Genomic DNA, 23,712 nt, shown 5'->3' on the forward strand with positions numbered 1-23,712 from the left:
GATGAGCAGAGTCACTAACAAAAAAGTACTAAAAAGTAGGGAGACATATGCTATGTACGCCGGGAATCTGATGGAGCACCAGAAGAAATGCTAAACTTTCTACGCTCTTCACGCCATACAGAAAGGCATTGACACTGACGCGTGCATGAATAAAGCCAAAGGAGGACAGAATAAGGATGTGAAAGGCTTGAATGAGGCGAATTTCCGAAGGTTGCGAACGAGGTATTGAAGGTAAAGCGAGACGAGTGAGGCGAATCTAGCAAACGATGAGAGATCAATACGAATGAGGCAGGAGGCAAAGGCAGCCTTGAGATTTGGCACATGAGGGCGGAATAGTGCCACCGCAGATGCCACGATCACTGGTGCGCTCCCGGGCCACTGATTTTGAATATGCGGCAGTTGATGGTTGAGCCCCCGCCAGTGACGCGCTTCTGCTTTTTTTTCTCATAGAGCATCCGGCGCAGTCCAAAGATGTTTCGCCAGCATAAGCTTTACACCTTGGGTATTGGGGGTCCAAGAACTCAGCGCCTCTGCGTACGGATGTGCTGCATTATCGGCAAGAAACTGCGACCAGGATGGCCAGATCGAGGGTACTGGCATCATCAGTGTGGTTACCGGGTCAGGGACATTGGGTTGTCCCCCCAGTGATCGGCACGTCCTGCACGGAAGAATTCGCCGTTCGGGAACTCGCGGTCAAGAAAGGTCTGGAAGAGCCAGGCTGCATCATTGGGGGCGATGGGGAAGGTATGGCGCTGTGTGCGATTTGAGAGAGCTGCTGCACCTCTGTTGACCGACTGGTTGGCCGGGGCTTGCACATGCGGTGCAATTCGAGCACGCTCGGCGGTCCAGATCCTAAGCAAGGTATCCCCATCGGCATGGTTCACAAACTCCGTGCGGCGAAGGACGCCTTCCGTCGGGAGATGACTCGGGCGAGTAAGTAGGATCCCACGTTCGTTGGCAAGGCCGATACCGTGCTCGAGGAATCTGACAAAGCGCTGCTTGTCATCATCAGTGACACCGACTGCATCCCGATGCATAGGAATAATGATTCTTCGATTGGCAAGTTGGCCTGCCGGAGGCTGAGGGTCTTGCCAGAGCAGCACTATGCGGGCATTTGCGTACACAGACACTTCGCGCCCCTCCAAGATAGTTGTGAATTGCTGTATGGGGTCGTTTGGGTCCCCTCCATGTCGACGGATTGCTCTCTCTCGTTGGCGGTCAGCCTGATAGAAATCCGGGGGGTATCCAACGCGCATCTGTGAGATGCAACTAGAGGCGTGATTAGTGATGTCTCCTTGACCTGACCATCGGAGCGCACATACCTGAGCTGCTTTCCGGCCAATTGCAGCATTGACTGCTTGTGGGTCATTCATCCAATCCGTTCCCACCGCACCCGCAGGTGCAACAGTCTGCAAAACATGAGCCAATGTAGCCGACCAGGGATGTTTGCTGCTGCGGCCTGCATTGACGACATCATGTAGCCGCTCCTTTTCGAGGCGCGGCTGCCCAGTTCTTCCAAGCCTGTCCAGTAGCGTGCATCATCGCGTCCGAGAGGGCTAGCCTGTACAGTACCTCGACTTGTCGAAGGCGCTCAGCGGAGTTGGGAGCGCCGTACGCAAGGCCTGCATACAAAATCGTCATTGCTTGATTCCCATTCCCGTTTTGAACAGAACACTGCATCTTCATACCTGCAACCTTGACGCGGGAATGACAACGGTACAGGTGGCTGAGCGCACACGCCCGTCGTGGCCGTCAACGTTGTAAATCCACTCAAGGTCTGCAAATGTGTGCAGACTCAAGGTTACGATGTGGTCAAAGAATCGTTTTGTCGGGATGCCGTACGCATGAGCAAAGTTCCCAGTGACCACACCGGTCACCTGCTGGCCCATTGGAAGGCTGATGAATGGTTGAACGATCTCCATCCAAGCCCGGAGATTTGCCATGCACCAAGGTTTCTCAGACTTCCGCAAGAATGGGTATAGGTCAGCAAAAGCGAAGATTTCAGGATCTAGCTGGGCAGGCTCCCAGTTGGTGGGGAGGGTTGTTGATGTGGCCTCGTAGTGCTGCAGGCGGGCGAGGAAATCGCGGGTCAAGTATCCGGCTCTTGACAACGGGGAACTTGTGCGGAAGCCCAAAATGGATGTGCAGTAGCTCCCCCCAAATAACCTTCTCCGGTAATGTCCTTTCCAAGGATTGCCGCAATCTGCCTGTTGCCCTCATACCTGCTTCCTTGCGATTGGAGGATCATCCATTCGAGGAGCGTCTCGGGCATGAGGTGATGAGCGGTACCGGTAGTGGCCGGATGTGTTTGACTGAAATCGAGGACCTGGGTCACCCATCGGCGCAGAGCAGCACCCTTGAAGGGGCGAGCATTGACAGTGGCGGGAGCGGTACTTTGGGCGTTTGTAAGTCGGGAGAAGACATCCGTTCTCAAGTTCAAGAAGAGCGTGTGATCCCTTATGGGTGGGAGGTATTGGGTGTAGAAGCCGCCGGTTTGACAGTTCAAGAGGTTGTTCATTCCGAAGAAATGAATCATTGCACGTTCCCGGTCGTCCCTGATGGTCCTTGCGACATAGCCCCCTTGAGTGGCGGCTGGGAAGGTGAACATTCTCGCTGCTACGTAAACGTCTGGGAACAACTCTTGAAGTGTCCCAAGGAATTGGGGGGGGAGGCCGTAGGGGCGTTTGGAGTCATTCTGAAAGCGGCCTTCCGGTGTGGACGGGAGCTCACACGTCCCTACATATCGAATGGAGACCACTGTCACCGAGGGATTTCCTGCCATAGCGGTGATCCATGGTGCTGTTTCCGGTGGGTCCAATTCCTCCCTTGACCAAGAGGCAATGATTGCCTTAAAGTCAGACACCGTCATCGTCCAGCTTCGAACGTAAAAGAGCTGGGTGCCGTCTCCTTCATTGGCTGCCCCTCCCTCCATGAGAAAGAGTGACATCATCATATCTTCGTCCGACACGAAGAGAGGATTCCTCCAAAGCTTTTCAAACCGCACTGCTTTATCAACGTTGTCGGCATCCGTAGGGCACAAAAACTTGATGTGCTTAATGTCCAAGGAGGATGTGGGGAGCCCAGCACTCTGCATGCGGCGGCATACTTCCGTGTGCACTATCCTTTGGATGCGATCGATGTTAACCAGACCAATAGGGTCTGCGAGGTTGAGGGCAGCTGGGAGAGCAGACAAGCTGTTTCCCTTGCGGAGGGCATCGCGGAATGGGGTCCGACGATTGGAAAAGTCGGAGTGAGATTTTGCAAGCAGTTGTCTCGACATGATGTAGGCGGAGAGGTTCGGAGGTCGCGAGGTGATGTGACAAGTGATCTGGGAGTGTGGCAGTCGGTGGTGTCGGTTGGTAACAATCGGTGGTGGTAGTGTGAGCGAAGTATGGAGCGACGGTTTGGGGTTGGTGGTTACGGTGATTGGCGTGAAGTTTCTCAGCGGTCCTTCTGTGAGCACAGACGTAGGAAGAGCATAAGGTTTGGAGTGTGTTTGCTGCAATATCTCGACCAGGCTCCAGCAACATCCTCCTCCCGCTCCCACCTCGGGGGTTGACTTTGCCCAACCCCCCCCCCCCCCCCCGCCCGTATATGGGTATTGTTTGTCGCACCCGGCACACCCACCCCTCGCCGCAACGCTTCCCTCCCCGCTCCGCCCCACACCGTTCCCCCTCGCCTTACCACCGCTCCCAGTGTTTCTCTCGTGGTCGTTGCTTGGTGTCTTACCTGATCGATGTCCTTCTCAAGCCAGGGTTATGAAATCGGAAACAATCGAGTGGAGCGTCAGAAGAGCGATTGTCCGGCAGCCGTCTTCTTCCTGTGCAAGGCGTCTGTTCAGTGGGATTTTAGAGCGGCGTGAGAGGTTGTAACACACAAAGCGACTAGTTCCAACCGAATCGCTGAACGCCAAACACGTGCAGGAACACTCACACCTTGTAGCGAAAGTCAAATCTTCTGTGCTTACAACCAAGTGGGAGAAACTCTGCACCAGATGGCGATGCGACGGTCGTCTGATTTGAAGCCGTCAAGTGCAGGGCGGTGTGCGTTTGAGCCGTCAACTTTTATCAGAAGTGTCAGTCCAGTAGGCGCAACCGACCCGCCGGAGGCCAAAGTCAAGGCGCACTTACCAATTCAGGTATGAAATACCAAGACGGATTTCCAATTGAATAGGTGATCGAGTTAGGACGGATGGCGGTTTTTGAAATATGTTCAAGGAACTGGGTTGTAAAGGTGTCGGTCGCCTCCCAACTCGGTTGTAAAGGTGGCAGTCTTTGAGCTGTCGAATTTTGACAAGGTGACAGGGTACGCGTACCGCGGGCGAATGAGGCGAATGTGGCGTGAAGAGGGAATTTGGCCCATGATGCTTTCAGAGTGACTGGCTAGCCTCGTTTTTTAGGGCATCTCCAGATTCAGTGCTAGACGTCCCCATGCAAGGTAGGAGGTTGTTTCCATCGATCTGCCGGATGCTCTCTCTAGTCGTCTCTCCTCTCACCCATTGAACGAGAATACGGCGGGTCCATAACGGCCCGCAGTATGAATGAATTCGAGTTTTTGGTGTACACACAGTACCGCACGTTCTGTGAGGAAGAAGTAGCATTCCTACGCAGGCATGCCCGCACCGCAAAAAGCAATGGCAGAATACCTCCCACCAAAAGTCAAGCTAACAATTACGCCTGGCCTTGCCGGCAGTAAATACCACGCCTGGCCTAGCCGGCAGTGGTCATAGCTCTTCTATTAGCAGAGGGCAACCGTCCCATTGCATTCCGTTGCCCCGCCAGCGCGGCGGAGAACGGAGAAACGGACAGTACATCCGTATCACCCCCGCCACTGCCTTGGAGCGCTGGTAAGAAGGCTGAGAACGGAGAAACTGGGAAAAGGTTTGGCAAATGCGATGATGATCTTGCGCAATGTGTCTCTGGCCAGTGAGGAGGACAGTTTTGTGGTAGTGGAGAAAACAACCGCGTTGTTCCGAGTCCCGAGCACTACGTAAGCACATGCCATGCCACTCTCGTCGCGATGACGGAAAGTGCGAAAAAAAATGAAAAACGAAAGGAGGCACTGCGATTCGAACGCAGGACCGCCCGAGCTGCAATCGGGAGCTCTGCCACTGAGCCTATACCTCCTTTTTGGAGTGTTGGACTGTACGCTTGTACTTATGGGTCATGCCAAAATTGGACTCGCCGTTGTAAATTGTGGACCGACGCCGCATTTGTGGGGATCGAGCGTTTCGAAGATTCTGTACTGAACCTTTTTGTGAAGCTGTGCGGCCAGATGTCATAGAAGAGTACCTATCTGGGGCGTGCAGACAGTCTGGTTGTCGAATTCCCGCTGCCTAGTCCCCGGTGAAGGTGGCCAGTTACTAATTGCTAATTGTTCTACTATCTAAGTACTGTGGTAGACTGTTTGACTCTGAAAGCACCCAGATGAGGTTGGCAATGCACAGGCATCTAGAAGAGTACCTCTCTCGGGCGTGCGAACTGGTTGTCTAATTCCTGCCCTGCTGCCTATTGTGCAATAATAATGACACATACCTCTGCGTCTCAATGCATTAATTGTGGTGCACCTCTTCCAGCCGACCGTCATATTCGGAGAGAAGCTATCGCATACATACATTACTATGTACAGTGCGCCGTAGGTGCTCACGATGCTCACATCTGATATCAAGGTAGCTACAGAACTAGCATGGCTACGGTATCAACCTTTCTACCTCTAATACTCCATTCCCCCAATGATTAGCACTAAACGGCGTCAACCCCACCACCTCTCCCTCTCATGGGGCAGGCACCTTCCCCGCAATCTTCCACCCCTGCGTCTTGCTCTGCTTGCCTGTCACCTGGACCTCATCGGCGGTGGGTAGCGTCCGCTGCAGGACAATGTATTCAGTGATCCTGTCGTTGACCGCATTGGGGTCGCCACTGATGCGGTTCCCTCGGTGGTCGTTCCATACTATCGACTATGAGTGTGTGAGAGAGTGGGAGAGACGGTAAAGTGGGTTAGAAGCATGCTGCTTGGTGTGCCGGCAAAGGGACGCCACAGATACGACATGTCTCGCCTCCCATAAGCATGACATCTGCGCAGGTATCCACTGTACACCATACAACGCTCAGTCATCCGATGCTTACCTGCTTAACCGATACCCTCACGGTAGCCTGGACAATCTCGCGGATTCTACCCTGGCCAAGATCGGCCTGGAGGATGTAGATGCGCAAAGTCTTTGGCTTCCCGAAGTTGCCGTGCGCCTTCCACGTGCGGTAGCCGCCGATCTCTTTTGCGGCTTTGATTTCCTTTCTAAGGGTCTGGAAGTGCATGGTCAGGAGCGAGTCCGTGTTCGAATGACGCTTGCGGTACCCAGAATACCCAGAGGGCATGAACTCACCGCCAACATGGACTCTTCAACTAGTTTGCTAAGCTCAATCTCGTCTCCACTTCAAACGCAAACGCAGCAAACAAGACATCAGCCAATGTCTTCCTCACCCCGTTCCCGTCGGGCTCCTCCATCACTCCAATCGCATGTCCTTCTCCGTTTTACCTCGCAAAAGCCTCGTTCATCAGAATGTACTTCTGCTCCGCCAGGGTGGCCAAATCCTTCGCCTTGTGCCCAGAGACCTTATCGTTGATCTTCCAATAGCTATGTGATTTCGCACCGGGAGAGGGGACATTAGATGAGGGTCGGACAACATTCCCTGGCATCTCCGCTCATCCATCTGAATTGAGACCGCCAGCAGTGTGATGCACCCTAGCGCACACCACACGATTTTGCTCAACATCACGAAAACACACCTCATCCAATCGTTGAACTGCAGCCTGCCCTGCCGCCACACGTAGTTCTTGAAATTCGTCCAGTTCAGTCGCAGTGGGTTAAACGCGATAGGGAACGGTGTTCGCGATAATGGAAGCGGTAAATCGGGGTCTGTTCAAGAAGACGTAAGAGGAATAAGCATCCCGGATATACACCCTGACTTGGGACGCAAGGTCTCAGCGTCTTTCCGGCCATCCAATCCAAGCCTCTCCAACCTCAGAAAAAGACTCCTGCTACACAGTTTTCAGAGAAACGTACTGATGATATTCGCCTTGATGGGTCTGAGACTTATAGGCGTTTGGTTAGGGTTTCCCTGGTACATGTTTGCACGGCGTTGAGTGCATGTCGGCGGAGTCGGGATAGCCCTGCGGCGAGGCCGTCCAGCGGAGTGAAGCAGTGTTGCCTCGGGTGATTGGCGCTGTGGTGAGGAAGAGAGGTGATGGCACTGGAAAGCTGACAGCGTCGGCGAACGGAATGTTTTTGCTACTGTTGGTGTGTCGAGGGCAATGGTGGGGAGGAGCGGATTGCCGGCGCGAAGCGCCAGGAGAAAGGGGGGCGAAGGGAAGGAGGGCATTGCGAGCAGGGAACGAGACCTGTGCTGCTATGTGTTAGGCCGAAAGCGAGGAAGAACAAGGATTGGAGAGAAAAGAGGTGTCGGGGTGGTCGCGAACAGGTCGCGACGGTCCTCGGGAAAGGCGGAAATGACAGTGTCCCAAACGATCTGGCAAAAAGCCGTCGGGGAATCGAACCGTCCAGCCAGTTTACAACAGTGGACTTTGCCCAGATTATAACTCTATGGCGTATGGTCACGTGAGTGATTCCCCTACCAATTCATTTGACTCACTCAGCTCACTTATAACTACAGGCAGGCAGAGAAGGCAGGCCCCGACGAAGAGACCCCAACCAACGCTCGAAAAACACTCCCGCCGGGCTTTCGAGATTAGGACCCCCATTGCAACACTTCACAGCAGCCACTTCGGTACACCCCGTTTACCTTGGAAAGCTCGACTCCCAGAGTAAACAGCAGTGAACTCTTAGCGCACAGGACCGCCCGACGTCGACGACACAACTACCCTCTCCCACGAATAACATTTACTCAACAAAATCCTCCAGTATGGCGGCCGCCGAGTTAGACTACGCTTCTCTCAACCCACTTTCCCCCGAGGTCATTGCAAACCAGGCAACAATCAACATAGGTAGGAATGAGTGCGCTCGTGAAGTCGAAGGATGGAGTTTTTGGTGCTGGCCGAGGACCAGTCGAAGTCAGATCAGCACCTGGAATGGCCCGTGGAGATCACAGAACAGTGTCTTCTAATCATATCGGAAGGAAAAATGGTCTGGGCGAAGGACTCGCAGGGCAGCGCTTGTACTGGGGAAGAAGCTGTCAGAAGGGCGTTCGGAACATCTTTCCCGCTGCTGACTTGTTCTCCTTGGCGTGTTATAGGAACCATCGGGCACGTAGCACACGGAAAGTCGACTGTAGTGAAAGCTATTTCGGGAGTTCAAACTGTTCGCTTCAAAAACGAGCTTGTCCGCAACATTACCATCAAACTCGGTTATGCGAATGCCAAGGTGAGCTTGCTAATCTGACGGAGAATCTGAGGAGGACTTCTCAACTGCCGAACTTCCTGAGCCATGAGGAGACGACTTGCCAGCACCTCACCAGTCGGAATGCCCCATGAAACTATTTTGGCAAAGCTACCAGTACGCAGATGGCTTCGGAGCTTTCAGAATGTGATGCTCGGAGAACATATGAGAGTTGAAGTCAACCCGATGCTCATCGACTATCTTCGCACTCGTTCCGCCCATTTTTAGATCTTCAAATGCGATAACGACGCTTGCCCTCGTCCCGGATGTTACCGATCCTTCAAAAGTGACACGGCAGAAGGAGCTGCGTGCGATCGCGTGGGCTGCATGGGCCGCATGAGGCTTCTGAGGTATGGCCTCTCTCGGTGACGTTCTTTAGGACGAGCGGGGATCTAACGGACGCTCTACAAATGAATTTCTAGACATGTGTCCTTCGTTGATTGCCCTGGGCACGATATTCTTATGGCCACAATGTTGAACGGAGCCGCGGTCATGGACGCCGCACTGCTTTTGATTGCAGGGAACGAAAGCTGCCCTCAACCACAGACATCCGAACACTTGGCCGCCATCGAGATCATGAAACTGCAACACATTCTCATTCTGCAAAACAAGGTCGACTTGATCAAGGAGTCCGCTGCTGAGGAACATCACGAGAGCATCTTGAAGTTCGTCAAGGGAACTGTGGCCGATAGCGCACCCATCATCCCCATCTCCGCCCAGCTGAAGTACAACATCGACGCCATCAACGAATACATCGTCAGCAAGATCCCCATCCCCGTCCGTGACTTTTCCGCCGACCCACGGTTGATTGTCATTCGTTCATTCGACGTCAACAAACCTGGTGCCGAGGTTGACGATCTGAAGGGTGGTGTTGCTGGTGGAAGTATTCTGTGCGGTGTTCTGAAGCTCGGAGATGAGGTTGAGGTCCGTCCTGGAATCGTCACAAAGGACAGCGAGGGCAAGGTCAGCTGCAAGCCTATCTACTCCAAGATTGTGTCCCTGCACGCCGAGAACAACGAGCTAAAGTTTGCCGTCCCTGGTGGTCTCATTGGTGGGTGCATCTTGCAAATCCGTATCCCTTGAGTTTTCACGCAAACTAACACATCATTATAGGTGTCGGAACACTGATTGACCCTACACTCTGCCGTGCCGACCGTCTCGTCGGCCAAGTACTCGGCGCCGTCGGCAAGCTCTCTGCCATCTACACCGAGCTCGAAATCAACTACTTCCTTCTCCGCCAACTCCTCGGTGTCAAGTCGGACGACAAGAAGCGCACAAAGGTCCAGAAGCTCGCCCGTCACGAAGTCCTCATGGTCAACATCGGCTCGACCTCTACCGGAGGTCGTGTCGTCAGCGTCAAGGCTGACATGGCCAAGATCTTACTGAACACGCCCGCGTGCACGGAGATTGGGGAGAAGATTGCGCTTTCCAGGCGTATTGAGAAGCATTGGCGGTATGTAATATGTCTCTGCTGTTGTTGAACAAGTAGCATCGGGGTGGGCATGCACTAACTTCGTTTTCTTCATCAGATTGATCGGATGGGGTACCATCAAGCGTGGAGTCACAGTCGAGCCAGAAGCACGGTCTTAGATTCTGACCCGGTCTTGGAACATTGACACACCTCGCCCTCACTTGTAGTTGAACCCACTCGCCCGAACCCACACACACCATCCACCCTAGTTTCCCAGCTCGCTGGTTCTTCCTCTCATCAACTCCCATACCATGCATAGAGTAGTCTTTGGGCTTGTTTGATAGCTTATTTTGTTTTTGTATTGGTCAATTGTAATTATCTGTCTCTATTGCCTTGATGTTGGAAGCTGGACGCTGGCGAACATGTCATCGATGCCTCCCTGACGCGACATGACAAGGTGCGGCCGTTCAAAAGTTCACACGATCCTTACGCATTTGACAAGCAGACAACCACACAATTTGCGGGCTATTGAATAGTTTTAAGTTTAGTCCTTAGGAGCAGATACGGCCGCCCTCTTCGTATCCCATCGCTATCCCGGAACATGAGGGTCCACTCAAGTAAACGAAGCCTCTCCAAGCAAACCTTCGGTAAGCACCGTAACTGATCTTGCAGCATTTCGAGGATGACGTGGACCGCATGCCTATGATGTTCTTACATATTTTGTCCATCTGCTTACTGGCTACTCTCAACAGTGTTTGCCCTCGTCTTTGTATGGTTCGTTGCGGTCACAATCGTAAGAGCGGATGCGCCGGTCGATACCCCCGCGGTGTTGAATGGTGATGCGGACGGGCCGGGGAAGGCGTTGGAAAATACTGTTTCAGGAGGAATGGGAGAGGGTGCGAAGGAGGAAAATGTGGCCGGGGAAGGTGAGTGCTGCCATCTCGGTCTAACGCCCACTGGTTGGATCCAATGGTTGCGTCCAATGGTTGCCGGGTATCGACGAGGCTCAACACCAACGGTTAACTTGCTTACCATGCGTCCAAACCCATCCTAGCCAACAAAGCCACACTGGAAGAACAACGAAACGCAACCTTCAACGAAACCCTCCGAACCCTCAAATCCCTCGCCCGCCGCAAATCCCGTCGCACACCCACAGACAGCAGCAACGGCGACCTCCTCCAAACCGCCATCAACGCCGTGATCGGCAACGTCCTCCCTGGCCCCTTAGGCGAGCTCGTCGACGAGGTCCGACAGCGCATTCTCGCCCATGTCGACTCTGACGGCGAGCAAGGGGATGTGGGGGAGGAAGCGGGAGATGAGGATGTCTCGTGGACGGCGTTGCCGGGGATTGAGGAGGGGGATTCCTGGGCTGTGAAGAGAACAAAGGCTTTGAGGGTTTTGAGGGCGTTGGCGAATGATGGGCATGACGGGGCGGTTGAGATAATGGGAGACATGCTTCTGGTAAGCAGTGGGGCTGTTATGATGGAGAGGAAGGGTTGCTGATAGGCAACGTTGGTAGTATGGGGTATTCCAGCATCCGCGAAACGCTAGCAGAGCCTTCAATTACTACTCGAAACTTGCGCATGATACGGGGCGGCCGGCAGGACAACGGCAAGTGGGTTTGATGTATGCTACAGGCATCGGAGTTGAGAGAGATTACGCGAAGGTACGCAGATGTCGACAGTAGCATGACGGATGAAGTCGGGGCTACATTGGCTTACCGTGGCTTGGCTGGAATAGGCGCTTCTTTACCTCAGCTTCGCAGTTGTGGGAGGCGACACGATCGCAGAGCAGGCGCTCGGATACTGGCACCTTATGGGGATCGCTACGCCGCGCAACTGTGACGACGCCGTGGTTTACTACAGGCGCGTCGCTGAAAAAGGTACTGTTCTTTTATAGCACCCGTCCAGACATCCGTTCCCATTTCTCATCTCGGCCTCCTGAAACCAGCTGTCGAACGATTCAATTCCGGACCACCTGGTGGGCTAGCCATGCCGCTTGCGAAGATGCGGTTGCCGGATCAGGATGGTGGTGTCTATGGTTTTGGCGCGAGTGGAACCGGGGACCCGAACCTGCGGTCGGGCGGTAGATCGGGCGGGGCTATGAGCACTGAGGACATTTTGCAGTACTATCGGTTGCAGGCGGATGGAGGGGATCCGTTGGCACAGGTATTACTAGCATGCACGCGCAATAACAGAGTGCAGTCAACCAACAATCAAATTTGTGTTTCCCAACCAGCTCTTAATCGGCCAGCTATTCTACCTCGGCTCCTACAACGTTAAACAAAACTTTCAAAAAGCCATGCTTTACTTCCGCCAAGTCGCCAGCCAGCATCCCGGCCTCAAACCCGCCCGCGGCAGCAGCGAGGAGGCGCCCCAGACCGTCCGCGACGCCGCGACGTCTGCGATGGGCTTCATTGGGCAGATGTATTGGCGCGGCGAGGGTGTGGACGTGAATCTGGATGCTGCGAGGAAGTGGTTTGAGAAAGGTGCTGAGGATGAGAATGGGGTCTGTCTGCATGGGCTGGCGGTTATGTATATTGAGGGGCTGGGTGTTCCGAGGGTAGGTCTCTTTCGTGGTTTTATTTGCTCCCGTTATAGCACATGGACTGACCCTGACTTGTCATCTTAGGATCCCGCAAAAGGCCTAAGCTACCTCAACCTCGCAGCCAAGAAAGACCACGCGGATGCACAAGTCCGGCTGGGCAAAATGTACTTTGCAAGGGGCAAAGCAGAGTACCAGAACGCGATGAGCTGGTTCAATGCCGCCCGGAATAAAGGCCACATTGTGGCTTTGTACCATTTGGGCGAAATGCATGAGTATGGATACGGACTGCCCGCGCCGACTTGCCACGTCGCTGTTTTGGTGGGTGTCGTTTCTGCCATTCGCAAGAAGACTCGTGTTATATATCCAAGAACTGACGGTTGAGTTTGTCCTGTAGTACTATAAGAGCGTCGCGGAGAAAGGCGATTGGCACGATCCAACCATCCATGCCGCACCGGAGGACTTCCGTACCGGGGACTACGAAGGGGCATTTATCAAGTATCTTTTCGCAGCTGAGCGAGGGTATGAAGTGGCGCAGACCAATGCTGCGTGGATCATCGATCGAGGTTCGTAGCATGAAACCCGGAGAAAATCATGACATTCATCGGACCGGAACGGGAAGACTAACGCGGTGGATTTGATTGTTCCTCACCCCGGCAGGATACTACAATCCAGAGAAAACAGGTGCACTTTTACCTCCCGCTCACGCGACAAAGAAGTCGGACAGAACCGACGTTCAGCCTTACGACGCGCACTCGACCGCACTGTACCTGTGGAACCGCGCAGCCAACCAGGGCAACGTTAACGCTCGGGTAAAAATGGGCGATTACTACTACTACGGGCAGGGCGTACCGAAAGCGGCGGAAGCGAAAACCACGGAAACCACTGCCAAAGATGGCGTTACCCCTACCGACGGAGATAAGTCCGCAGCTGAACCGGAGACGGCGCCCGTCACTGATCCAGAAGACAGCCGCTCCTTCGTCCAGGACATCATCGACACCCTGAACGGATATATATCGTCCCTCTTCCCTTCGCCGACGCACCATCACACGAAAGGCGATCCCCAGCGTGCGGCGGTGTACTACCAAGTAGCCGCCGACAACGAATTCTCCAGCATCGCCATGTGGAACCTTGGCTGGATGCACGAAAAGGGCATCGGCGTAGCCCAGGACTACCATCTCGCCAAACGCTTCTACGACCGCTGTCTCGTCACAAATCCGGAGGCGTACTTGCCCGTCAACCTGGCCCTGGCGAAGCTGAGGCTGAAAATGTTTTGGCGGTGGGTGAAGGACGGCGGGTTGTGGTCGGGCGTATCGTTTCCGAGCTTTTTGGGCGGGGATGAGGTGCAACATATGGACTTTGACCCTGTTGCCGGCGGCGGCGGCGGCGCGAATGATGCGGTTATGGGTGGCGCGAATCGAAAGACGGGCGAAGGTGAGCCGCGGCCTCATCGACAACAACAGCATAATCCGTGGGACGACTATTACGAGTACGACGATTTCCTGGAACGGTTCGGAGAAGATGCGGGCGGGCTGGATGATGACGGGTTTGGAGTGGCGGGAGCCAGTGATAGCTTCATCATCGTCATGCTGTGTGGGGTAGCCGCCGCCCTCCTGGCGTGGCGGCAAGGCGTGTTGCGGAGACGGCAGGAGGAGATCCGGAGGGGTATGGAGAGGCTGGCGAGAGAGCAGGCGCTCGTGCAGCAACAGCAGCGGAGACCACATGGGGGTGTGGGTGGTATGGCCGGGGCGAGTGGGCCTGTTGTTCCCGACCCGCCGGCCGCGGTGGAGGAGCAATCACCGGTTTCTGAAACGTTACCAGCTTCAGAGGTCGCACAAACAGCTGCGCCAAGTAGTGAATCCCAGGAAGGATTGAGTCGACGGGCACCACCTAGCGAAGCGGCGGATGCGCAGGAATAGGGGGGCAGGTTTCTGGTCAATCAATCACTATAATCTGTAGTATATGTACCTAACATGGCCCGTGTAGTAAAACATCGCAGCTGGCTCGGTCACGAACGGCGTGAGTGTTAAAGGTGTCCAATCGATAGACAACGGCTGTACGGTCCCAATATGCAAACGCGGTAGAAGGTCTCCAAAATTCTATTCTGGTACACGGGCGATGGGAGGGTTCGCTCAACGTTCCTCTCTCCATCACTTTCTATACTGTTTCTCATCAATGCCCCACAATCCTCTTCCACCACGGGCTTCTCGGCCGCCCTCCTTGCTCCACGCCATCCTGCTTGTCTCTGGCTGCTTGCTCCCTCAGCTGCAATATCTGTACGGCGTCCTTCAAAAACTTGCGAACGAGTTCCGTCTCCCTGTTGTCCAGATCGTCCAGATTTTTCTGGTCCATAACTTGATCGAGTTCCGCTAATGCCGAGGCTAGCTTCTCTTTGGCCAGTGTTATGTACGTCACTGATGAAAGTGGAGGGAGTAAGGCGGCAGGTTCCATCGTAGCAAACATGCGTAGGCCCACTTACCATCTGCATTTGTCCAATTGAACGCGACGTTCAACCGATAATCACCAAATAGAGATGCCAACTCCGCCGTATGTTGCGCTTGACGTTCCTTCTTCACTTCCTCTTCGCTTTTCTTCCCCTCCGGTCCATCCTCCTTTCCGTTGTCGTCCGCGTCGTCGTCGTCGTCGTCATCGTCCGGCTCATACACAAATATGCCTAGTTGCGCTAACCACGCAGAACCATGTATTGCAGCAAGGGATCCCAGCGTGATGCCCGAACTCGCTACGATGAAGAGTTTGAGCCAGGCGCGCCATGAGAAGTCTATTAGGTCTTCTGCGATCGATTTGAAAGGGGATGTCGCCTACGAGGAAGACCGGGCAGTTAAAATTAGCCTAAGGGGCGAAGATCCATCTTCCTATATCGGGAGATAGAGACCAAGGTGCAGAAGCTATACACATACCGGCCATTCGACTTCTTTCCGGAGCGGGGCCGGGGATGGGTTGGACGCGTAGGTTCGCCGTTTGCAAGTGTTCGTGGGTCGCGATCGTGGGAGGAAGGATGTGCGGCGATCGTTCGGAAAGCGTGAGACAGTGGAACGCCTAGCCAAGAGCGGGAAGACTTTGCTGTAGGGTGTTGCTATCCGGGACGACATGACGACGTTGGGCGGCGGTGTTGGGATGGAATGAGGTGCAGCATGAAAGTCTAGCTGCGTGATGAAGAATGACGCGCATATAGAACGGCATCTAAGTTGCAACTTCTCTCAAGTCACGTGAGTAGGCTCAGATTAAAAGTGCAAAAGCCGCATTCGGGGAAACGGTTTGAATTTTCAAACTCCCTCGGGCGGTCATTGATTTGACTACGTGGTGCAATGTGCAGAGGAGCTGTCGTGCAAGGAGGGAGTCAGTAGATAGTGGGCGGAACTCTCTTTCATAGATCGATAGTGTCTCCTGCGTCTGTGGATTTTGATGGAGCAGAAGGCATATTCCTTGGGATTCCGTGCTTTGTATTATCACAGCTGACGAGCGTACACCTTGTTCCCACGAGCCAAGGGTCAAGCCTGGGTAGTAGAGGAGGATCAATATTCCCAGGAACGACGTCGACTAGGGCCTAGGAAGAGTTTTCCCGCAATGATCTTCGTTTTCATCATCGACACGAGCGCGTCCATGAATGGTCTGTTTTCCAACAACTTGACGTACTTGGAATGTGCGAAATCTGGCGTAGAGCACTTCTTTAAGGTGCGATGCGGTCGTAAATAATGCACATACTCAGCAAGCCTGGGGGGGGGGGGGGGGGGGGGGGGGGCCGTCGAGGGTCTTTGTTCTTCCTGGTGACCCGCGAAATCTGCTGTTTCCTTATACCGTTTTCTTTTCTTTCACCGCCTGGCCAACTGCGTTTCAAAGTGGGAGCATATGTCATCGAATAGAGCAAACAACAAGTACATGCTGGTTACGTATGCAGACCAAGCCTATAAGGTACATCGGAGTTTCATCAGGCGTTTTAGGATGCGACATGGATCGTTCAGAGATGCACCGGTGTCGAGTATTCACGCAAGGCAAACCCGATGCTGATTTCTTTACGGTGCTTCAGACGCTTCTCGATACGGACAACGATCAAACTCTGCTGCAGGAAGTCAAGATGCTGCAAGCAACAGATCTGTCCACCGCCGGGACGACCTTTGCGAAAGTATTCGAGTACCTCGATGCATATAGGCGTAGGAACAATTTTGATAACATTGGAAAAGTGCGTATGGAACCCTCTGCCGCGCGGACGCGAAACATACGGCGGAGTTCACAGGTTGATGGTTGATGCTTTTAGGGGAGATATCCGGCTGATGCTGAAACGACAAACATTTTCTGGTTCACGGATGGAGGACATTACTCTGAAAAACTGCGCGACAAATGGGTCCTATCAGACGAACTGCACATCCCACGGCTCCAGACGCCGGGTCAGGAGTTCTACTTTGAACCGTTTCGATGGGACCAACGGCTCTTCACATTATGGATGACTCCGACCGTCGATCCATTAAACAAACTTCCACAAATGAGCACTGTGATGCGGGGGGAGTGGTGGCAGATTCCGAACGTGCGATATCTAATGCATTGCATCGACAACTGCATGCATTCTAAGCACCCGAACGTACATCCCCTCGCCCCGGTGTGTACCGCGGAGGGGGTTCTGGTCAACATGGTGGAAAGCCCCGTTACAGCAGGAAACAAACCAACAACTGTGGAGGCTCTCATGATTCACTCAACAAAATCATCAACTCGTCACTTCCCTATACCGGAAGCCTACTGGCCGGATGCAATTGCACCAGACCCGAATACGAACACATTATCGATACCTCAACGTACGGCACATCCAACAATATTCTACACGAGAAAGGATGACATATATCCCATTCCTGAAGGATTCCCAGTCGACCGTTATAGCATTGATCAACGGAGTGAGATTGTACAAGCCTTGATGAAGCAGAAAGAAAAAATCAGCTGGACTCTCTATGTGCAAGGGAGTGGCCAAACCAGCGGTTTCGGGGAGCCTTTTGGAACGTTGAAGTACAGCGAGAGTAGTAAGACTGTCAGCATGTATCTGATGCCATACAACTTTCCATGGCTCTTCTCCGCCATTTTGGATCTGCGGAGAAAAGGGTCGACCAAATTGGCCAATGCGGCAAACACAGCCCGCGACATTGCGGATTATATTCGTTCGGTACCATTATACTATCGCGAGCCGCTACGGAAAGCGTTTACGCAAATAGACTTGATGCATTTGTGGCCGCCAGACGTTTTGGTCCAGCCCAACACGCACATTGCTGATTACTATTCGGAAACGGTAGCTAAAGCAACCCTGATGGCTCAGGAGACTCAGAAATCTCTCCAGCACCTGCGAAGTCTGGCTATCACTGCACAACCGACACTGACGTCAAAGGGCAAAACTATTGAATCTTTACCGACGAACCCGTTCGATGTGCCACGGGATCAATTGCTCTCCGCTTTGTCAGATCTTCGAGGCGCCTTCAAAGCCAGCCTTGGACCTGGAGGATCAACGACGTTTGGGCCCGGACACCGCTCCCAGGAGGAGGAGGACCGGTTACATTCACTGCCGATATCGCAAATGGGGAATTACGCTCCTCGAATGCATAAACAGCAGCGGCAGCGAGATCCCCTCGAAGACGAAGAAGTTGCCAAACGACGGGACAAGAATGTTTTTGGCAACCCGTACCGACAGGACAAGAAGGTGTCCATTGACGAAGAAGACGAAGCGTCCCAGATGGAAGTGGATGTCGAAGCTCCTGATGACGAGGATGCTGCGTCCCTTACCTCCCGTGGAAGTGGCGAATCTGGAAACACGGGGGCTACCTCAACAAGAAAACGACGGCGGTTACGTGCATTACTGGCAGGCTCCGCTTCTTCCACCACGTCCACGAGGTCTTTCAAATTCAATCGCGTCCCTCGGTTATCGCCCTCACCTGCACCCATTCTCGTCGTTCCGCCTGCTCCGGAATGGGCGAAGATCAGGGAAGGCAGTATCCGCGAAGACATGGAGAACAGACGACGGCTTGCGGAACAAGAATATCAAACGCGCCAGAAAGACGGTGCTATGACGCTCGCCACGAAACTCAATGCGGTGCAGGAACGCAGTAGCCCCGTTACAACAGCGCCTAAAGCCGCTCCCAGAAGAGACTTTCGGCGAAATAGCACAGTAGAGCGCATCGGCGAGTGGATGACCGGGGTTACGAACGATCTGACGCATGGATCGGATTCCGACATATCTTCTGATTTGGCAAACGGTATGCATCCGAGGGACATATCTCCACCGCCGAGTCATCCGCGACTGGATTTCAACAAGGAAAACAATGTGCTTGGATCGCCACACGATGGGCAGATATCCGAAGACTCCCATATTATGTCCGGAATGGAACCTATATCACCGACTGACTCAACGAACGGGTCACCGGTGGACAGCATGCAACTAAGACATGAAGACCAAGTAACGCAGCCCTGGGGTCGATGGGACTCCAAGGGGGATGTCAGGCGTATGGTGCATAAAGCGTTCGCGGCGGTGCCCAAAGGTAAGACAAATCCTCCCCTTCATAGCACCGATGCCCATATACGGTTTCCCCCGCGGTACTCACAGGGCGACCCCTTCGAACTCGCAGATTACAATCGGATCAAACTCCTCCAAACACTGTCTCGAGTGGCGAGCAGCCCACATCTGAATCTCGTGGATCGCAAATTCGTGCTGAATCATGCGTTGTCTGCTGCCCGCGGGTTTCGCCGGTTTGATGTCTTGGCGGATATTGAAGCTTTAGTACGCGAGGCAGGCGCTGCGAATGGGGTTCACTCGGATGCGCCATAGGACGGCGGAATATGGACAGAGGATATAGCCTGAGATCAGACGCAAGAGTTCGGTGTCTTGTATGGGCGTCGAACGTGGCTTCGATGAGGAAGACATCGGGTGTTCGCTGCTTAGGGGTGTGCATACTGGATGCCGGACGGTTCCATTGAAAAGCCCGATGAGATATTTGGTGGACGCGGCGCCATTCCCAGCCGCCGCCCTGTCACCGCCACTCCTCGGCTCACATCACTCCACAGAACCGCACACTCTATCACGGTACTTTTGGCTGCTACAATCACCATCACACGGCATCCGCACCAGGATATAATCGCTGTTTACTTTTTGGGATTCGATAAGTTAGATTGAACATGGGGATCGATTCCTGGGAGCAGATTTCTGTTGACGACCACGATCGCCGACCCTTATGCATCGATTACGAATGATATCCTTGATGTGTGGAATGTATGGTTGAAACCTCATATATCGACACCCTGACAAACTGCCTAAACGAACGGCTGAACGTCGGCGGCGGTAGTCGCAAGAAAGGAAGCGTAGGGCATACATGTGATCAATCCTTTCGCAAAGGGAAAGAATAAAGAAATGTAGCACATCTCAGAGCCGTGGCAATGCATAAGGCGGGCTGCTGCAGTTACGCAGTTCCAACCGGAGCCGAATCGCGGTGTCGAATATCGTCAAAGGCTAGAACTGTTACGTACAGTAAACTCCCGCATTGGCCATGAGTTAACTGCCATCCAGCCAACAAAGAAAGCATGGACATCCTGCGCACGTTTGAAGGCCTGTCACATCAAGGCAACTCCAGGCCTACTTAGGATAGAGCGCTTTCAGAAAATGATATTGACACCCTGTTCCGAACGTATATGTACAGCCAACAGAAACAGCTCCTCATCCCTGATTCAGGTTGCCCAGAACACTTGTACCTCCTCCCGCGCTGGACCCTCCCTCACTTCCTCTATCCGATATCCGCTCCCACTCCCTCCGATTCCTCGCCGACGTAGCCGCCACGCCCGTAGGAACATGGACGGGTATGCCGCTCCCTGCGACCCCACCGCTAATGTCCATCATACTGGAATGCGGGTCGAGGATGGCAGGGTGCGTTCCGGTGGCTGTGCTTGGATAGGACCCGGGCAGCTGGGAACTACCGAAACTGGCCAGCGCGGTTTTGACGCGGTCTTTGACGTCCATGTTGAGGTCGTCGGCCATTGATTCCAGGATTGGGACGAAACCGAGTTGGCGGAGGCGTTCCGTGCGATCCGACGCGCCTGCATCATCTGTCCAAGTGAGGTTAATGACGCACCATACGGTTGCGAGGCGGATGTTGGAGCTAGAAGATGTCTGTGACATCAGGCAATGGTGTGAGCGTCGGTAACCGTATTGGCTCTAAGCGGTCGCCTCTTATTTATTCGGCGGACTCACCATAAAACGCAATATACTCCGCAGCAGTAGGTCCCGGCCCATAATGGCGGCTTTATGCCGGTCATTTCCCGTGGATATGTTGACGATGACGTACAGCCCTTGCAAGACCAGGTCCTCATTTGCAGGGAACTGCGAGAGCTTGGTTTCGAGAATGTCCAAGAGTCTCCTTTCCCCGAGCCCTTGAAAGACTTGCTCGATGTCGGCTTCCTTCCCACATGCGAGGTTTCGTAAGAGATTCAGGGCTTGTTCTTGGATGGCTACCTCCGGGTCGGCGATCAAGCTGTCAATGGACTTTTTGTCAGTTATGGATATGAGCATTTGACCGGGGCGCTAAGGCTGCAATATGCGCAGGAAACTCACCACATGAGACTGTCCCACTCCAAACCTTTCATGACCTTCTCCTTGATGTCACTATCGGCCTGATACAATAGATTCTTCAAAGCCCAGACAGCGTTCAACCTTAAATGGCCATCCATGCTGCGCGCCAGCTCAATCAAGCGCTCAACGCCCCCATTGTCAAGCACCGTTTTCTTCATCGGGGAGAAATCCATGACAATGTTGCACAAGGTGGCAGACGCGGTGAGCTGTACTTTTTCGCTCTCATCATAAAGAAGTTTGAAGATTGGCAACCCTACTCCTGCGTCGACGAGAGACGTGCGCAGATTCTTCACGGATCTTGACAAAGACCGTGTGCAATCGCACGCGGCACAGCGGACTCTGTGGTTCGGATGCGACATGGCCTTCACAATGTGAGGAAGGAGTTTGGCGTCGATAACCTGGAAGGTTTGATGTCATTTTGTCAATTTCATTGAACCCGTCAAAAGCAAGCCTCCTCGGGAAACACCCCATACTCACTTGTTTCCGGCACTCTTCTTTGAGGGAGCAAACCGCAGCAATTGCTTTGAGCGCAGCCTCTAAGACTCTCTCTGCATGTCCACAGCTTGCCGTCTTCCTGGCTGGAGCCGCAGGAGGAGACTCCGCCGGTGCTGAGAGTTTGCGCTTCTGCTCCTTCTTCGGCTTCGTCTTCCCTGTCTTTCCATCATCCGCCTCCTTCCCATTCGCCATTCCGCCAGGGTTCTGGGCAATAATAACCGCAGCCAGCCTCGAAATCGCATCGGCTTCCAGAGCGGCCCTCTGTAAGTCCTCGCTAGCTTCGACAAGATCAGCAAACACTCGGGGTGCTTTTTCTTGCACCGTCGCCCACCCGGATCCATAGAGAGTGCTTATTGGTGCAGTGTCGGAGAAAAGCTTGATGAGCGTCGGCAAAATTGTGATATAGGCCTCTTGTGAGCGGTTTGCGGGCATTTTCCCAGTCCGATATATGCGAGTCATGCATGTCGCTGCCAGAAGTCGCATCACGGGTCTCTGGTCGCGAATCAGGTTTGACATGTAGTACAAGGCCGGACAAAGCGAGCCAGGGACCATAGATTCGACGATGTTTTGCGCAATTTGCTTGGACCCTCGACAGAGGTTTGCTAGGGCGTCCAAAGCGGCTTCTTGTACTTTTGGGTAAAGCTGGTTCCATTCTGGTGTCAGCAGCGCGAGCAGTAGCGGAATGGCGCCACTGGCTGCGATTTTCTTTTGATCGTCGGATGTAACGCACACTTTGGCCAGGATTCCCGCCGCCACCTCAGCGACTCTAACCGGTGCGTGCAGCTCTGGTGAATGGCATGGGAATGACTCCTTCAGTGGGACCAGCAATTGTATGAGATCCTCGAGGTAGGTTGACTGTGAGAACAGAGGGAAACAATGCATTAGCACCTTGTGATCATATCAAACAATTTCCCTACTACGGGCCTCACCTCGAAGACCAACTCGTTTGGAGCCTCCGGGCTCTGAAATATGGCCTTCAAAGCTCTTGCCCCTGCCTCAGTCAGTTTCAAGTCGCCAGTAGACAGTGACTTGAGTAGAGGCTCTATAGCTTCCGCCTCGACGAGCATCTTGACATTCCGATCGTTCCCGTACGCGAAACTGCCCAGAACCACGGCGACCTGCGCGCGCAATTCGACATTGCTCGTGGGATCCGATAATAACTCGACCAGACTACATTATGGCACGGAAGAAGAAGAGAGAAAGCCGGGTTTAAGAATAATAACACATAGGCATAAGAGCCTTCCACCTTCTGATAGGAACTTACCGCGCAGCTACCCCAAGACCCAAGTACAGCTCCTTCTTCACCCTGTTACCAATGACATTGTTCTTGATGAAGCGAACTGCACGTGTACGCTCCTGCGGGTCCGCGCTATTGAGTGCGGCCAGCGCCGCCTCGTGCTTTGCCAAGATCACCATAGTGCTAGGAGGTGTCAAGGACAAGACAGAGTGGGAACGCTGTTTAGCCGCGATTGGCCGTGAACAGGGCGAATCGTTTCTGACGTTGTCTTGAACGCTGAAGAGGTTAGGGGCCCTTGGCTGCACTCAAGTACTGAGAGCTCAAGATGAAAGGGATGTTGCTGGTCTCTGGTTGTGAGAAGGCGTCGAGGACGCAATCTTTGAGTTGGGACTGAACAAGTTGAAGGCTTGTGACAAGTCATATCCAGCGCGTGCCAAGTGTTGTCATCCCTTTCTCTGCCTTCTCCTCCTTCTCCGATACACAGACGGTTCGCCAACTTGGCATTCCCGCCTATGATGGAAATGTGACGGGTTTCTGTATGGAGACGATGGACGGCAGCATGAGATCTTCGAGGGAACATATGTGCATACTCCGGGAGCTGAGAGCCCCAAACAACAATATATATACACAAAATATAAGCCAAACCCCCGCCTCAGATGTGTTATGTTTGCTACAAGTAATTTCGCTGAGACGGCTTCCCATGCAACCCCGGTTCGCACCGTTATGACATATTTAGCTCAACGAGGTCAAATGCCAGCTCAATGGGTCCGGAAGTACTCAGGAGGACGTTCATGGCCTCCGTGTCGTCTCCGGCGTCCTAGACAACGATGCAAAAGCATCCAACAACCTTACGGGCGTTACCCTCACAAATTCTCCTTCTCCCCCTGCTACGGGCACCTCTTTCCAAACTCCACCCCTTCCGACTCCTCCAACCACCGAACATGTTCCCTGACTATCTGCCTCGCTACCGTGGATTCGGCATATCAGTTATGCATCATACGGCTTGCTAAACGCATCTTCTGTTTAGGGCC

The 23,712-nt window shown here is 53.6% G+C and overlaps 7 protein-coding genes and 1 non-coding gene across 8 annotated transcripts; 3 read left to right on the forward strand and 5 right to left on the reverse strand.

Annotated features, from left to right (window-relative positions):
* Positions 1 to 449: 449 nt before the first annotated feature.
* Positions 450 to 3,280, reverse strand: EV422DRAFT_613953 (uncharacterized protein; the record flags this gene model as incomplete). The annotated part of the gene is made up of 5 exons (XM_053073920.1): positions 450 to 1,256; positions 1,323 to 1,521; positions 1,573 to 1,622; positions 1,689 to 2,103; positions 2,223 to 3,280. The coding sequence occupies 5 exons, from the start codon at positions 3,278 to 3,280 to the stop codon at positions 612 to 614; spliced, it is 2,367 nt and encodes a 788-aa protein (XP_052926925.1). The 3' UTR covers positions 450 to 611.
* A 1,773-nt stretch (positions 3,281 to 5,053) lies between these two features.
* EV422DRAFT_t62 lies at positions 5,054 to 5,126 on the reverse strand. Its single transcript has one exon. It is a non-coding gene; the product is annotated as a tRNA-Cys (tRNA).
* Positions 5,127 to 5,763: 637 nt separating this feature from the next.
* Positions 5,764 to 7,514, reverse strand: EV422DRAFT_524742 (uncharacterized protein). Its single transcript, XM_053070000.1, has 6 exons — positions 7,061 to 7,514; positions 6,784 to 6,913; positions 6,533 to 6,631; positions 6,380 to 6,428; positions 6,126 to 6,299; positions 5,764 to 5,956 (listed from the first exon to the last, which is right to left on the reverse strand). Exons 1-6 carry the CDS (start codon positions 7,374 to 7,376, stop codon positions 5,774 to 5,776), a joined length of 951 nt encoding a protein of 316 aa, XP_052926926.1. The 5' UTR covers positions 7,377 to 7,514; the 3' UTR covers positions 5,764 to 5,773.
* Positions 7,515 to 7,688: 174 nt separating this feature from the next.
* EV422DRAFT_524743 (P-loop containing nucleoside triphosphate hydrolase protein) lies at positions 7,689 to 10,188 on the forward strand. Its single transcript, XM_053070001.1, has 6 exons — positions 7,689 to 7,998; positions 8,247 to 8,374; positions 8,618 to 8,739; positions 8,812 to 9,440; positions 9,503 to 9,842; positions 9,919 to 10,188. Exons 1-6 carry the CDS (start codon positions 7,917 to 7,919, stop codon positions 9,977 to 9,979), a joined length of 1,362 nt encoding a protein of 453 aa, XP_052926927.1. The 5' UTR covers positions 7,689 to 7,916; the 3' UTR covers positions 9,980 to 10,188.
* Positions 10,189 to 10,401: 213 nt separating this feature from the next.
* On the forward strand, positions 10,402 to 14,263 carry EV422DRAFT_566297 (uncharacterized protein; the record flags this gene model as incomplete). Its single annotated transcript, XM_053072419.1, has 10 exons — positions 10,402 to 10,447; positions 10,553 to 10,726; positions 10,855 to 11,261; positions 11,320 to 11,466; positions 11,541 to 11,682; positions 11,751 to 11,968; positions 12,039 to 12,362; positions 12,432 to 12,665; positions 12,742 to 12,910; positions 13,005 to 14,263. The coding sequence occupies 10 exons, from the start codon at positions 10,402 to 10,404 to the stop codon at positions 14,261 to 14,263; spliced, it is 3,120 nt and encodes a 1,039-aa protein (XP_052926928.1).
* Positions 14,264 to 14,516: 253 nt separating this feature from the next.
* EV422DRAFT_566298 (uncharacterized protein) lies at positions 14,517 to 15,454 on the reverse strand (the record flags this gene model as incomplete). Its single annotated transcript, XM_053072420.1, has 3 exons — positions 14,517 to 14,758; positions 14,824 to 15,163; positions 15,263 to 15,454. The coding sequence occupies 3 exons, from the start codon at positions 15,452 to 15,454 to the stop codon at positions 14,517 to 14,519; spliced, it is 774 nt and encodes a 257-aa protein (XP_052926929.1).
* Positions 15,455 to 15,832: 378 nt separating this feature from the next.
* On the forward strand, positions 15,833 to 19,213 carry EV422DRAFT_407263 (uncharacterized protein). The gene is made up of 5 exons (XM_053066993.1): positions 15,833 to 16,037; positions 16,203 to 16,274; positions 16,390 to 16,542; positions 16,618 to 18,871; positions 18,959 to 19,213. The coding sequence occupies exons 1-5, from the start codon at positions 15,930 to 15,932 to the stop codon at positions 19,156 to 19,158; spliced, it is 2,787 nt and encodes a 928-aa protein (XP_052926930.1). The 5' UTR covers positions 15,833 to 15,929; the 3' UTR covers positions 19,159 to 19,213.
* Positions 19,214 to 19,870: 657 nt separating this feature from the next.
* Positions 19,871 to 23,039, reverse strand: EV422DRAFT_407635 (armadillo-type protein). The gene is made up of 6 exons (XM_053066997.1): positions 22,709 to 23,039; positions 22,374 to 22,614; positions 21,427 to 22,299; positions 20,932 to 21,347; positions 20,572 to 20,851; positions 19,871 to 20,490 (listed from the first exon to the last, which is right to left on the reverse strand). The coding sequence occupies exons 1-6, from the start codon at positions 22,858 to 22,860 to the stop codon at positions 20,041 to 20,043; spliced, it is 2,412 nt and encodes an 803-aa protein (XP_052926931.1). The 5' UTR covers positions 22,861 to 23,039; the 3' UTR covers positions 19,871 to 20,040.
* Between the last annotated feature and the right edge of the window lie 673 nt (positions 23,040 to 23,712).

The sequence above is a fragment of the Fimicolochytrium jonesii genome (genome assembly GCF_025526975.1).
Source record: "Fimicolochytrium jonesii strain JEL569 chromosome Unknown EV422scaffold_7, whole genome shotgun sequence".
NCBI lineage: Eukaryota > Fungi > Chytridiomycota > Chytridiomycetes > Spizellomycetales > Powellomycetaceae > Fimicolochytrium > Fimicolochytrium jonesii.